The sequence below is a fragment of the Adiantum capillus-veneris genome, chromosome 26 (genome assembly GCF_014529385.1).
Source record: "Adiantum capillus-veneris isolate H3 chromosome 26, ASM1452938v2, whole genome shotgun sequence".
NCBI classification, from domain to species: Eukaryota; Viridiplantae; Streptophyta; class Polypodiopsida; order Polypodiales; family Pteridaceae; genus Adiantum; species Adiantum capillus-veneris.
In genome coordinates, this window is record NC_140956.1 from 4,823,385 (window position 1) to 4,838,647 (window position 15,263).

General features: G+C 46.1%; 1 protein-coding gene across 1 annotated transcript in view; it reads left to right on the forward strand.

Moving 5' to 3' along the window:
* Positions 1 to 1,815: 1,815 nt before the first annotated feature.
* Positions 1,816 to 15,263, forward strand: part of NOV (Histidine kinase-, DNA gyrase B-, and HSP90-like ATPase family protein) — a gene marked incomplete at its 3' end in the record, with an annotated part of 61,458 nt that continues 48,010 nt past the window's right edge. The window contains exons 1-2 of the mRNA XM_086501415.1: positions 1,816 to 2,565; positions 2,654 to 2,985. Of these exons, the coding sequence (XP_086357541.1) occupies positions 1,882 to 2,565; positions 2,654 to 2,985 (1,016 nt within the window). The remainder of the gene's footprint in view (positions 2,566 to 2,653; positions 2,986 to 15,263) is intronic.

Genomic DNA, 15,263 nt, shown 5'->3' on the forward strand with positions numbered 1-15,263 from the left:
GGTGTGATCTAAGCATCTAGGTGGGATAGCTAAATCACGGATCACAAAAGATCCAGCATTCGGTCACTGGCGGATCTCATCAATCTCCTCCATGGTCAATAGCTTGACCGAGCGTCGTGCACGTCGGGCCAAAGTGATATGAATCCTCCGATGCAGCCTCCGTCAATGTTGTGTAGTCCTCCGTAGTCGTGGGCGTCTGGATCTCCCTAGCTCGGTCGATCAGTGTGCCTCTGGTGTGAGGTGGCGAGCTCGCCTGTGGAGTAGCTCCTCCGGGTGTCCAGTGTCTGATCTAAGAAGTTTGTGATCCGTCTTTGAGACTGGCTGGCCTCTCCCCTCATCAGGCTCTCTCTATGTCTGCGCAACTCGAGCAAGAACAGACCCAAGCATCTCTAATCCTCGTACCGCATGACTCTAGAGAGTGGTCTGAAGCCCTCTCTGAACAAGCAGTGGAAGAGGCCGTGTATCTCGTAGTAGACGGGGTAGTGGCATGTGTTGTGCAACTCTATCTCAGGCTCCGGGTCACACAGGAGGCATGTCCTGGCCTCTTTTGGTACTCTGCTGTATCTCCCAGTCTCGATCCGCAGTTGGTGTGGAGATGTGCGTATTCGGCCAATAGCACATCGTATCCCATGAGACAAGTGGGTGTCCATGTATTTGGATCTCGTCACAAAACCGTCCTTCGTAAGCTAGAGAAGATGCTCTCTGTAGAAAGCCATCTTCGTGCCCAGCTCCTGTGCTGGCTGTATCCATGTCCTCGTGGTATCTAGCTGATTGAGGTCCTGGCGGATGAGCTTAGTCGAGTTGACTTGAGCTTCACATTCAAATGAAAAGATAGGAGTCGAGCATCCAATGCCCTTGCCACACATGTTGGGAGAAATAGACGAGGAGTGGTGGCAATCCAGGACGAAGAGAAGAGAGAGATAAAGAGCCTTATTGCCTCATTTTTGAGAACCTAGATGAACATTTCTCTAGATTTTGCCTTATTTATATCGCTCCCTAAAAATAAAACCTATAACTTTAGTGGTCAGGATCCCCCACTAGTTTTCTTGCTTACGTCCCCTTGACCTCTTGTGCTCCTCCTCCTCCTTCGCACAACCATCGCTGGTGCCCAAGCTCACTTTCACTCTCTTGTTGTTCCCCTTGCACTACCCCCCCTCACTTGCTTCTTTCTCTTCTACATCTTCTCTTTATGCCTCCCTCCCCCTCCTCCCTCTCTTCCTCTCCTCTTCCTACCCCTTCCTGCTTGTACTCATGAGAACTACAACTGCTTGTAGCAAACGAGACCTACACTGTCGACCCCTACATGTAGCACATAGACCATCCATATGCCCTGTGCGCACACAGAGAGAGAGAGAGAGAGAGAGAGAGAGAGAGAGAGGAGGAGGAGGAGGAGGAGGAGGAGGGAAAAACACTAAAACCATTCCTACATGAAAGCTCTCTTCAGTTCCTCTTTGTTTCAAATTTTTAATCATTGTGCCTCCCTACCCTACTGGCTCATCTTTATTTCAATAGGGCTCTACTCCTCAACCAACCCTTGTGCATGGGTGCCAACCAAAAACTCCATAGCAAGTTTCAATCTCACGTTGACGAATTGAGAACTCTAATCACGCTGTGGTAACCACCTCACCCAATGCCATTTCGGTGGAGTGCTCTGCCCACACACACACACACACACACACACACATATATATATATATAAATACCCAACAAGTCCCTTACGCCCCTTCCACCTCCACTGGCCTCAAGTGAGATTCTCATTTTTTTTCAAATTTTTTCCATCTCCCTACATCATTTTGCACCCCCGGGCGGGGGGAAAAAGGCGCATAGAGGCTTCTTATAACATCGACGGCAGCTGCAGACCTCTTGTTGCTGTTGGTCGCCATGAAACGCGGATATCATCAACGTACTTCACATGGACAGCAAAATGCCGAGCGCGAGCCACGGAACAGCTTCTACTATGGCGGCTACTACATGCCAACAGTAGTTCCAACCGGAGGAGGAGGTTATGCTGGCAGTTATTTCGCACCTTCAGCCTACTCCGGCCCGGCTGCTGCAAGCGGCCGGATGCCTCAGCATCATTTATCGCACCCAAGGTCGCTTCATGGGTTCACACCTCACCCTTGTGGGCTTGATGACGTGCGTTCTTCAGCAATTCATCAGCTTCCTGATCAAGATGAAGAAGAAAGGCCAGGTGATTCCTCTGATGAAAGCGATACAGATAACCCAAAGTCAGTCTGGAGGGACAGAAAGGCAGGGCGCAGAAAGATGGTATCTGTCCCCTCGACAGAGGAGAGAGAAGTTAGAAAGCTGCCCCCTTCTATGTTCTCAGAAGTCTCCGCCTTGTCTACTCACCTGCCCCCCATGGACTTTGAAACTCTCAGATCAAAGGCCGAGAAAGCAGCCAAAGTGGCTTATGAAAGACTTTTGACCGAACAGAAAGGAGTCACAGTGTGGAAAGTTGTTCAAGCGATGCTCACGCAACTGAACTGGGATTCTCTTGAGGCGTTGGGTGTCTCTCTTCGTGACATCCCTTCCCTCCAAAAGCTTGCCGTCCTTGAAGGAAAGGTGACAAGTTCTAGCATATCATAACTGCTACTTGTGCCATTGATGTATTTTCACTGTAATGATTTTATCTGGTACTGCATTTGCACAGATAAATACCTACATCCATTGCCATGTTGCAGTAAGGAGGATCACAACTTTGCACGAACTGAGCCAAGAAATTTCTCAAAATGAGGGCGTCAAAGATTTTGACGACCTCAAGCTTGGTCCTATCTCTTTCCATCCTCTTGTGTGCCAATACTTTGCTTTCCCAGCAGGTGTGCAGGTTTGCAAAATAAGTTCAGAGGATGTACTCAGTCATTTATCAGATTACATGAACAAGCATCTTGGCAATATACAAGTGGATGATGTTCTTTCTTTCGTATCAAATGCACGATCTCTTCCCTCTCCTCTGCACTTGGGTGTCCGCCTTCAGAGCTTAGGGTAAACAAGTTTCTGAAACTCCATTTACATGGTATTTGCTGCTTTGCATGACAGTGGGTTTATGTCTGTATTAGTTTGGTAATGGTGAGGTTTCAAATTGTTTGATAAATTTCATATTTTACTGCTAGAAAGAAATAGCTGCGGAAAAGTTACATGCATTTGACTGTGCAGCTGTTAACAAGAAGCAGGACATGATTGGTTACTAACTTAGTAGTAGTGTGAAGAAGCTGACCAAGGAGGAAGATTGCATGGTTGCAGGACGAGTGGTTGTCTTCTGCACAATTGAGCCTCCATGTAGAGTAGAATGAACATGGGCCTTGTAGGGCCTAGGACTGGTAGCCATTCACATTTGGGCACCCAGCTTCTAGGTGCTCACTGCTTACCTGTCGAGTTGCTCTTAATGTTGCAATGTGCTCATTGAGTAGATATGTGGGTTGCGCATCATCCACCCCATTCGTTTGTACAGGGCTCCTAAAAATGTGTCAGATGGTAGCGGCACTCCAGCATCCCCAATACAATGTACCTCTAGTCAGCCTATCTTTGGCCGTGCTTGCCATGAGAAAAAGTGGAATGTGGCGTCAGTGAAGGTGACTCCCAAGTAGACACATGTATCGACTACTGATACTGTTTTGCTCTTACCGAGATGCATGATGCAATTTGTGGTATTGACAGTGCTTCTTATCTGATAGGTGGTCTAACTCCTCAGTATTTCATTCACTTTTGGGGTTATGTATGCCGCTTTTGCATGGGTTGTAGCACATATTTGAGACTGGTGTGATGCCGGCGTCTATGTTATCCGGGCTGATTTCTCTTATAGCTAAGGGGTTGATTCCTCCTACGTTTGTCAGTGGAGCCCTATTGTCCTCTGTATATTATTGGCTTGCTATCAGGATAGGGAGCTCGAGGCTCACGCGTTGCGTTCGATAGGTGTCCTGTTGGGGAAGGTGTTCCCTCGGCATGGCCCCTTGTGGGTGTAAAAAGTAAAGCATCTACAGTTGTAAATACATGGATATGTATTATGTATAGAGTTCTTCTTCCTTCCCTCAGGTTGCTGGCCAAAAACAACAAAGATAGATTTTTTTACCAGGTGTTATCAGGAACGATTACCTTTCCCTAAGAAAGGGTGTGTCACAACTTGGTGATGTGGCATGACTTGACCGAACCGTAAGAGATAGTAGAGAGTCGACCCAAACTGGTACCAGAAAGCAGGACCAAAATCTGGCAGTTTCTGCCGTAAATTGCAGCGGGATTCGCACCGCGTTTTGCAACGGAGCACGTGGGCTGATGTGGCGGGCCGTAAGTGACGTGCAGCTTTTTGCGAGTTATGAAAGCAGTTAACTTTTTATTAAAAGCCATGGGCTTCTAAACGTGTGAAAGCAAGCCAAGAAGGCTCTTTCAATATGAGCCAAGGGGTAGTTATTTATACTCAGTGATTTGATGAGTGGCTCTTCGCGCCTAATTAGGGGCTAGTGCTTCTGGGAAGAACTCGCCACGCTGCGTTTGTCTCAAGTGTGAAGTTCCCTTTTAGTTGAAGTGTTTTAAGTGCTAAAGTTGGTTTCAATTGTTATGTTCTAATAGTCGGCAGGTGGTGCCCATCTGGTTACATTATATTGCTTAGTCATGAGCAGGGATGCAACCATAGCATGGTGTCTCAATAGAGAGCGCCGCTCACTCACCCCCATTAAGGATCTCAGGTGTTGTGGACCCTTCCAAATGCTCAAGAAGATTGGCAATGTATCCTATGGTTCAAACACTCTTAAGAGTATCGTATAAGTTGGATCTTTCCTCAATTTTTTTTCATTTATCTAGTGTTTTTTGCTAAGCAACATCTAGAAACATGATAGACAAGCAGCTCTTGGGATCAAGGAGACTCCCAACTAGTCTCCTAACTTGGAGGATACAAATTGGGAGAATACCCATTTGAACCAAAGTTGGTCCTTGATACTGGGTGAAACAGTCTTGGGGGACTTCTTACTCAAATTACTCGATCAAATGGAGGCATCGATTAGTTAGCTTCGACTTGGGAGTTGTGCGATCCGGAAGAGTCACCATTTGACTGTAGGACTTGAACTTACTGAAGTTAACAATCAAATGTGAGGGGGAAAGTGTTGTGTCCGCATACATCGAATGGTTGCTTGGGGCATTGGTTTTCCAAGTGTGAACTGGCCTTGCTTGTGAACTAGTCACTATAGACCCTTGTTAGTACTTGCTCAATTACTCACGCTAGGGTTTGGGCTGGTGGTATGGGACACCATTTCTTGAGGTTTGGAGAGCTCTTAGACTTGGATGAGATGTATCATCTATTCTTAAAGGGGGTAGAAGTCTCTTGGGGGTTTTGGTGTAGTAGATCGCCTTTTGGAGTGTGTAAAAGTTAGTTGCATACTATCCCAGGAGTCAAGAGAGGTGTGATCAATGATGGGATACTATGCTCTTGAAAGAGTCCTCAAGAGAGTTTGGCTCATAAAAATCTGGTTTATTTGATTGCACAAAGGTGTACAATGCGTATGCAATGGACTGATGCAGCGGGACTATGCCGATGACGACGACGGTGATGATGACGACGACTTATTGCTGAAATCTGAGATCTTCTATTGGCTGAATTTCGTGGCTGTCTTGGTGGCTGAAAATGACTGTTTCCCTGCTGTTTTCATGGCTGAAAATGATCGAGTTGCCGGGGGGTCATGCTGATGACAAAACGCTAATGATCTGTACCTTTTTGGCTGCGTTTAGGGCTGGTTTTGCACCTGCTGAAAACGCTGCAAAGCTGAGTTATCCAAGCTGAGAAAAACGCTACAAATGCTGAGGTTCTGCTGGCTTCTCCTAGCGTTAGTGATTGCTGAAAAAACGCTGATCTTGCAGGGACAAAAACGCCAGCATGGAAGGTGTGATGGCGATGCTGGGCTGTAGGGGGAGACGCCAAGGGAATGGAGATGGAACTTGATGCTGGGGATCTACTGTGGTAGAAAACGCCAAGGATGAGGGAAGGTTGGCGCTAGGGGGTCATGAGGGGGGGGAGGGGATACTGCTGAGAAGTTGCCTGTTGAGCGGGAAGCTCCTTCTGCCTCTTCTGCTTGAAAGTGCTAACTTGGGTTTGCTTATATATTAACTTAGCAAAATTGCCCTACGTACTTTTGTTGAAAAGTCACTTAAAAATAATAAGTGAAAATAACCAAAAATGGAAAATAGGCTAAATGCATTGGAAAATTCCCCTGACTGAATCCGATGGATCCTGAAGGGAATCTGATGATCATGCTGTGTGCAACCGGAGGATATGCATCTACACTTAGTGACTGGGCATGCATGATCTAGGAATAGACTCACAAAAGTGCCAGATCACTGCTAATCTAGACTGAGTGGACTGACTGAACCTTGCTGTGGTGTAGCTTGTCCACGGACACATAGGGTTGGGATGTGTCACGTGACATCCCCTTCTTCTCAAAGTGAGGTACTGATACCGAACTGTATGGCATCGAGGGAGATCGTCAACAGTATCCGGAATCCTGGAAGGGACTCTTCGCCGGCCCACTCTGCTGTGTGGGTCGAGCGGCACTTGAACTTCATAAAGGTCTGCAACGCTTGCTTCTTTGGGCCGCGCCGAAAGCGACACAAAGTCTTCTGAATCTCCGTCCTTGCTTCAACTTCGTGTAGAGTCGTGCTTCTTCTATCTTCAAGAATCTCCATGGCTGAAAATTCCTGAAACCATCTCCAACACAAAACCATGAACATACCCATTCCATGTGAAGTGAAGGAAAAAAAATATTGTCTTCTCTAAAGACTGTGTATGCAATGTAGATGAACATAGAGATGGAGTGACAACCTGTTCATCAAACACATGCAAACAATGAGATCGAATCTTTTTTGTTTGATCGAAATCAATCAACTGTGGCAAATCACAATGGAAATGCCCATGCTTGGTGCTCATACAATCATGTGCTCGTTCGGAAACTGTGTCATACCAAGGAAGAGACATGGAATGCGACTTCGTTACATACAAACTTTTCAGCTTTTCACGAAAAATCCGCATACATTCGTGCTCATCCATGAGAGAAACGTTCTCAACATACAATATGTCATGCCTAGGAAAAGGGACCACATAACGATGCTGACTAAAGGGACACCGTTTCATATTCCTCAGGCAATTTTGTGAGTGCCAAAGCAGCTATTTGAGCACTAGTTAGTGCACTTTTCATAGTTGATAGTTGATCATGAATTACCTTAGCCTTCATAAGAAAAGACTGCATGGAACTTTTGGTTAGAAACTTGATGGCAAATAATTGTCCAAGAAGGGTGACGGCTTGCATCGTAGATTCTCGAGTAAACCTTTCGACGCTTAAACCACTTATCATTGGTAGTCTTCAAAGTCTATATGGCTGGAGAGATTTCCTTTGTAAGAGATTCCGCAATGGTCGACATTGCCTTTGCATTGCTCGCATCCCAATCAACACATGATTTTTGATGCTCCTCATCTTGAAGGTGAGTAGCTGTTGTCGGTATCCCTCGTAGGATGTGGCTCCGAGCCGTCGACTATATCCCATACACCTTTCTGCGTGAACGAGAGTTGCATGATCGAATTCTAATGAGCGTAACTATCATCGTTTAGTTTGTCACTGACGCTCGAGCAAGGGGGGCCCATGTTGCAAGTACAAGATCCGGAGAAAACTTATCTACCTTCTCGCACTTCAAAAGGGCCGCACCATTTCCAGGCCGTTCCACAAAATTCTCTACTGCTTCAAAAAATTGGGCTCCAAAATCCGCATAACCATCCAAGCACGGGCTGGGAGTAACAACAATAATATTTTTCAAGCATACAACCAAACGCTCCCTAGACATCCCGTCTGCGTCGTTCAAAGGTTCAAACAATACCAAAACAACATTTCTCACTACTCCACGCGAGAGTAAAATCACCAATCATTGAAACCAGTATTAAAACCGGAGTCAAACATTTCAAATCGGCACCAAGACAGGTTCAAAACAGACCATGCATTTCAAACAAATTCCAAACAGGATCACCAAACAAGTTCTCAGAACTCAAACTTAAAAAGCAATCTCCACGTCAGTCGAGCTCGAAAAGTCGATTGACTTTCCATCCTGTAACCTGCACCAAAAATTAGGGTTAAAATTCCATAAGGTCATAGCCGACCACAGTATCTTTCATAAGCTCTTGGATAGATAGTGTTCCTCTGGCGGCGATGGTAGTCCCAAGATAGCAATCACACTAGATCTCCAAGATCATCTGCTCGTGAAGAGACGTCTACTGAGAGATGTCGAGAAATTTGAAGTTATAATCTGCTAGGGTTTCCATGGCAAGCATTTCAGGGTACCCCACTCTACCAGAAGTTGCACTCCAAAGGAAGATGTGAAAAACCATATAACTTCGGGCAAAAAAAAAATCTTGAAAGCTTGCCAAGTCCTTGGAGTGTGCGGCTTGGTAGCTATAGACATCAACATCTACATGGCACGTATTTTGAGAAAAACAGTGACTCAAAACAAATCTTGGATCCTCTCTTGCAAGTGATCTTTATGGCTTATGCCCTATAAGACATGAGCAGCGCACCCGATGCGCGATGTATGAAGGGTGGGAGTGGCTAATAAGTCCAAGGTCTAGACCCGAAGATACTTCAAGTAAATTCTAGTAGCTCTGTCTACACTGTGGTAGGACCGGTATGCTTTCAGAAAAGCACATGAATGATGCTATGATACCACTATCACAAGACGGGGCACCACGTGCCAATAGAAAAGAACAGACTGAACAGACTTTAGCACTTCAATAAAAAAATTGAACTGAGAGAGAGAGAGAGAGAGAGAGAGAGAGAGAGAGAGAGAGAGAGAGAGAGAGAGAGAGAGAGAGAGACGACAAACGACACGGAGTGGCGGAATTCCACCCCAAAGAGTATTGGCCCCAAACCTTGGCGCCCCTTTCGGTGTTTCTTTATATTGCATCAACACAGTACAAGCCGATACTCCAGACTCTGCACCTTCTCCAGGATGCGGGAGGAGTATTAAGAAGTCTAAGCAGTGGCTACTCTCAGCACCTGCAATTGACGCAGACTGTGGTTTGGGGGGCGCTTGGTTGTAAAAGGCCTCTATATCTCCCGGCCCGGACCTTTTTAGGTTATGCGGGAAGAGTGATGGGGGAGTCATTGAATATCTCCTGGCCCGAACCTTGTTAAGTTATGCGGGAGGAGTGTTCATCGGCGTCTTTATGTTTCTATGTCTTGTAGCATGCATATGTGAGCATTTGTGTTGCATTGTGATGTGCCAACCACCAAATATTCCTAATTGGATGAGATTGCCTGGGTATGTAATTTCAGTGCATCAAGACACCCGCGCGAGATCAGTGCGATCTGGGTGTGATGGCTCATTTTACTACGCCGGAATGTCAAGAGTTGCGATTTGGACAAAAGGAGAAGCCAACTCCTTGATCAAAAGAGTCAAAAGGAGAAGCTAACTCTTGAACAAAAAAAAGAGAGCAAACTGATTGTGCCTCGGAATGACTCTCGGAAATTTTTGAGCTAACTTGAGTGGTTTTGCAGATATGCTGTAATCGCGGCGGACGATTACTTTCTCTCAAGAAAGGGGGATATTACAAACTGGTGACGTGTTAAGCCACTGAAGAACGGAGCCATTGTGCTAATCACCGGCCAAGGGGCCTAAACCCTAAGAAGAACAAGCAACAACAGAAGAAGAAGTCCTACCAGCTCATGGGACCCAGTCCGATGGGGCCCAAGTGACATAAAGGCATATAAATAAAGCAGGACCCACAAACACAGCCCGGATTTTTCGCTGATTGCTGATGTGTCAGAACTGTACTGATTTCCGCAAAACGCATTGACAATGCTGACATGACAGATTTTCGCAAAACGTGTTGAGAGTGCTGACGTGGCAGTTGTACGGATTTCCGCAAAATGTGCTGGCAGATTTTTGGGCATTGCTTTTGGACGAGATGCTTTTGAGTTTGAAGGCTTTTCATGTAAACTACTTTTGGGCCTAGGGCCTTTAAATACGAGGCCATGGGCTCATTCTCTGGCATGCTTCCTGGAGAAGGTGCAGAGTTTGGAGTACCGGCTTGTTCTTTGTTGATGCAATATAAAGAAATACCGAAAGGGGCGCCAAGGTTTGGGGCCAGTACTCTCTGGGGTGAAACTCCAACACTCCGTGTCGCGTCTCGCTCTCTCCGTGTTCACGCGCCTGCCTCTGCTCGCGCGCTCTGCACTCGCCCCTGTCTCTGCTGGCTTGCTCTGCACCCGCCCCTGCCTTTGCTTCGTGCTGCTGCTGGGGTCTCTGAACGTGTGAGGTAGGACAGCGTATAGGCCCGAGTTTCCTGGAGCTGCGCCATACTTGCTGCCTTTGAGATGCGAACCTGCGAACTGGCTGATGTGGAACCTGTGCAAAGCTGTGCGAATTGCCTTTGGTTGGTGCTGCTGTTACTCGAGTAGGTTACGCACGCAGGTTACTGCAGTGGGAGCAGTTTATGAGGTGCTGCAAGGCGCAGGTGCTGCTACGCATGTAGGGCAGAAGACCTCTGTAGAAGGTTGCACAAGGCTCTGAGGTACAGCTGCGCATGCAAGGCAAAAGACCTCTACAGTGTGTTGCAGGCAGCAGGATGCAGTGGGGTTGTACGGGTGGGCAATAGGTCGCGCACACAAGCCCTCTCCTCTCTGCAAGTTCTTCTATGCGTAGAAGGACTTCCTACGCGTAGCAAGTCCCCGGCACCCCCCACCCTTCATCTACGCGTAGAAAGACAAAGATCTCCTACGTAAAGGTTTTTAAGCTTTAAGATAAACCTTTAAGTTTGCCTATATTTCAGTGAGCCATTCAAGTTGTAAGAGCAGACAATTATAAATTCAAAGGAGATAAGCCACTCACAATACATGCAAAGGTTTTTAAACCTTAAGATAAACCTTTAAGTTTGCCTTATTCTCAGTCCCTCACCCTAGTACCCTACCCCACATTTGTGGCTCGGGTTCAATGGATCCGCCTACCGAAGGGGAAGGGCTGGATGTAGATAGCTACACCACCCCAAAAAAAACAACGGCTACTTTCAAACGGAGAAACAGAGATACTGTACTATCACCAGGATCCTTACGAGTTGGGAAAACCTCCAGGATACATGATGAGCTGCTGATGGAGAAGGTCCAGGTGATGCTCAAATCAGAGCTAAACTATATGAGGGATGACATCAGGAAGGAAATGCACGCGAACGTTGAGAGCTACAGGAACTCCTTGTATGGAGACATGATGAGAGAACTAAGGAGAGAGATCCGGGGGATACAGAATGAGGAAATTCAGATCGTGAAAACGGAATTACGAAACCTAATCAAGGCCGAAGTAAATGTAACAGAATGCGTTATGCAAAAGAAACTCGATGAGGCAGTAGCAAGTTTTGAAGCATGGAGAACAAATATGGAAAAGCGCATGGGGGAAAAAGATACAATAATCGAGGAGCTAAAAGGAGAACTTGCGGCTTGCAAATCTGCAACTAAGGAGAAGGGAGAAGACCAACCTTCGGTGCTGAAGGAGCTCGAGGACATGAAGGATCAGATGAAGGCTCTACGGGAAGGAGATGAACAGAAATCGAAAACGACATCTTCATGGGCGGAACGTCTTGTTAAGACACAAGAAAAGGTTAATGAAGCAGAGAAATGGATTGAGGATGGGAAGAAAGGTAAGGCCCAGATGCCTGAGACCACACCTACCTCCACCATTATTAATATGATCATTGAGGAAGAGCAGAAAAGGAAGAATCGGGCTCTACATGTGCGGGTCACAGGAGTCAAAGACAAAGAGAATGTAGATGAAGAAGTGAGGGAACTGCTACAACGCATGGGCATCACAGAGCCTACTCACACAAGTGCATGGAGAGTGGGCAAGAAAGGAATCGACGAGAAGGGAAACGTAAAGGATAGGGCACTTATTTTCCGCTTCCCGAATATAGAAATAAGGAAAGAATTTCTAAAGAAGAGGCCAACTCTTAAGAAAACCGGTATTTTCTTGGGAGATGACCTTACATTGGCACAAGTGGCACACATGCAAGAGTTGATGCCAGAGATCAGGGCAGCAAGAGAAAAGGGGAAAATCGCCTTTTATAGAGGAGGGAAAGTAGTGGTTCTGGAAAAGCGCTCATCATGACGGTGCGAGACCTATGGGGCGACGCTCCGGATAGCGGCGTGGAATTGTAATGGATCATATAGGCTAGATGTAGGTGCCTTTGAAGACAGCTTTAGGGACAGAGACATAGTTTTCTACTCAGAGACACACCAGATACCGGGATAGCTTATGCCACCTGTGAAGGGGTATTTATGGGAAATAGCTGGTCGACCAGACAAGAGATCTCTACGAGGTAGCCGGGGTTAAGGAGGAGTAGCAGTCTTATTTAAAGAGGAGCTGAAACCACTACTACAGATTATCAGGAAAGATGAACAAGCAAGGTATATGTGGGTGAGAATGAGAGCCGAGACAGGTAGATTTCTATATATCGCTATATGCTACTTCCCTCCAAGTACATCAGTCTACTCCTCACCTAAAGGACAGTCACCTTTCTCCATATTGAATAATGACATATGGGAGTTCTCTAGAGATGGAGACATCGTTCTCTTAGGAGACGTTAATGCTAGAACGGCCAACTCTCAAGCAGAGGAAATGCTCAGAGAAGTGGATTTATCACAAGAGGGGCTTACTAGAAACTCACAAGATAAAGAACACACTGAATATGGGAGACATCTCATGGAAATGGCAACTACACATGGTTTGGCCATACTTAATGGACTAGAGAATTTCCCTTTATCTGGGGGATTCACATTCTTCCCGCACAGGCATGGGGCCATTACAGTGGATTATGTCATGACTTCACCAAGCTTTATTTCTAGTATCGAGGACTTTAAGGTGGGACCCAGACCGGTTGGGATTGCAGTGGATCATGCTCTCTTGACCTTATCAATCTCCTTCCAATACAATGCCTCTCAAGTACAAAGGAAGAAGACACACACAAGATATACTTTCACGCAAGAGACTGATTCAGTCTATGTGGAAAAGATCTATAATAGGATGTGGGCAGCCGAGCCAATATATACTGTAGAGGAGATTACTTCTCAGCTAACAGAGATACTACATGGAGCAGCACAAGAGGCATACCCACATACTCAGCCTGATCAGAAGAGAGGATCTGGGAACATGCCTCAAAACAGTTGGTACGACGAGGAATGCAGAGAGACGAGAACCCGGGTCCAGAGAGAGCTTACACTTGGGATCATCACATATAAGCAGTCTCGGATTGCTCTTCGGCGTATAGTACGTCGCAAGAAAAGGGCTTTTTTAGCCAAACTCGAGAAGGATTTATATCAGCTCTTCTTGAGTCAGGACTCACATGAGGCCTGGCGTTTATTTCACGAGCACTCATCGCCTCCGACAATTACTTCTCCTGAGATTTGGGGTCAATATGTAACATCATTATATACAGTATTTGGACAGCCTCCATTACCAGATCCGCTAGAGCCATGCCCTGCTATCAGTACTTTCTTTACTACGGAAATGGTGGAAAAAGCCATTGATAAGATGAAGACAAGAAGAGCATATGGTCATGAGGGTTTAGTAGCAGAACATCTGATCCATGCAAGGGAACTACTTTCAGAAGTCCTTGCTCGTCTGTTTAATCGGGTCATGTGTGAAGGATTACCTGAATCTTGGAAATTATCTACTATCGTACCTATTTTCAAGTCAGGGGATCCTATGATACCCAGGAACTACCGTACCATTGTGGTGGGTCACACATTGACCCGACTGTACGCATCCATTCTGGAACAAAAATTGACTAGATGGGCAGAGAATGAGAGCATTAGGGCAACAGGGCAAGCTGGATTCAAGAGGGGTTATTCCACTTTAGCTCATATTCTTACGCTCAGAGCCATTATTGAGGAAGGAAGAGCAAGCGGGAGAAGGATGTATTGTTGCTTTGTGGATTTTCGGAAAGCTTTTGATACAGTACCAAGGGCCAGATTGATCGGCAGAATGCAAGAGTTAGGGGTTCCCAAAGAGATTATCTGGGGGATCATGGCCTTATATGGGTCAGTAACTGGTTATATACGTACTCCAGAAGGGGACTCCGACATTGTTCATTCCACCGTTGGAGTAAAGCAGGGATGCCCACTGTCCCCTACTTTATTTGGTATGTATATAGATGAGGTATCAGATTACATTGATAGAGAGGGTGACAGAGGTGCTCAACTTGTAGGGTCATGGATCCCTTTGTTGTTGTATGCAGATGATATTGTATTGATAGCAGAATCACCAGATGGAATGCAGAGGCAGTTAGATGCATTACATAAATTCGCGGAGGACAGCGGACTGTCGGTAAATTTGGGTAAAACCAAAGTTATGGTGTTTAACACCACACCGCAGTGGGTTAGGAGATCGGCACCTACATTTGCATATGGCCAGGATATAGTAGAGTACACAGATGCATACACATACCTTGGTGTGGTATTTACAGGACCGAAGTTTACTCTTAAGAAAGCAGCGGATGCTAGATTGTCCAGAGCCTCTGCGGCCTTGGGAGGGTTGGAGAGGATGTGTTCACAAGTGCAATTTCAGGAACCACGAACAAAAATTTGGCTCTTTGATACTATGGTGGCTTCGGCTATGCTTTATGGGGTCCAGATTTGGGGACCATCTGTGGATCAGGATAATTGGAAGTCAATGGAGAGACCTTTGGTATCTATGATTTCCCGAATGATTAGAGCCAAGGCCTCCGTACCACACGCGATTACCCGAGCGGAACTAGCTGCCCCTCCGATAGAAATTGAAGCTCTTACCAGATCAGTGTCCTTTATACATGGTTTATGGGATACAAATAATTGCGGATATGCTCGATTGGCCCTCGAATCCTCTCGACAATTAGCAATGAAAGGAGATACATCATGCTGGTATGCGCAACTGTCCTCGTGGTTTCAGAGACACGGGTTCAGTATGGAAAGATTACCCCCCTTCTAATACTCTCTTGAGGCTCAATCACTGGCAATCACACGAATGGAGATTAATAAAATCATCCGCTAGGATCTTGTACAGTTGGACACTAAGAGGACATGGGTAGACCCTACACAAGAATTGGGCACGAAGATGGCCGACTACAAAGAAAACTTCCTACAGCTATCTGAAGATGGTTTTGTGATTCATCCAAGCTACATGGATATCCACCTATCTCATGGTTTGAGATGTGCTATTGGTCAGATTCGTACATCCTCACACCAGTTGGAAATCGAATTTGGCAAATTTAGGGGAATCCC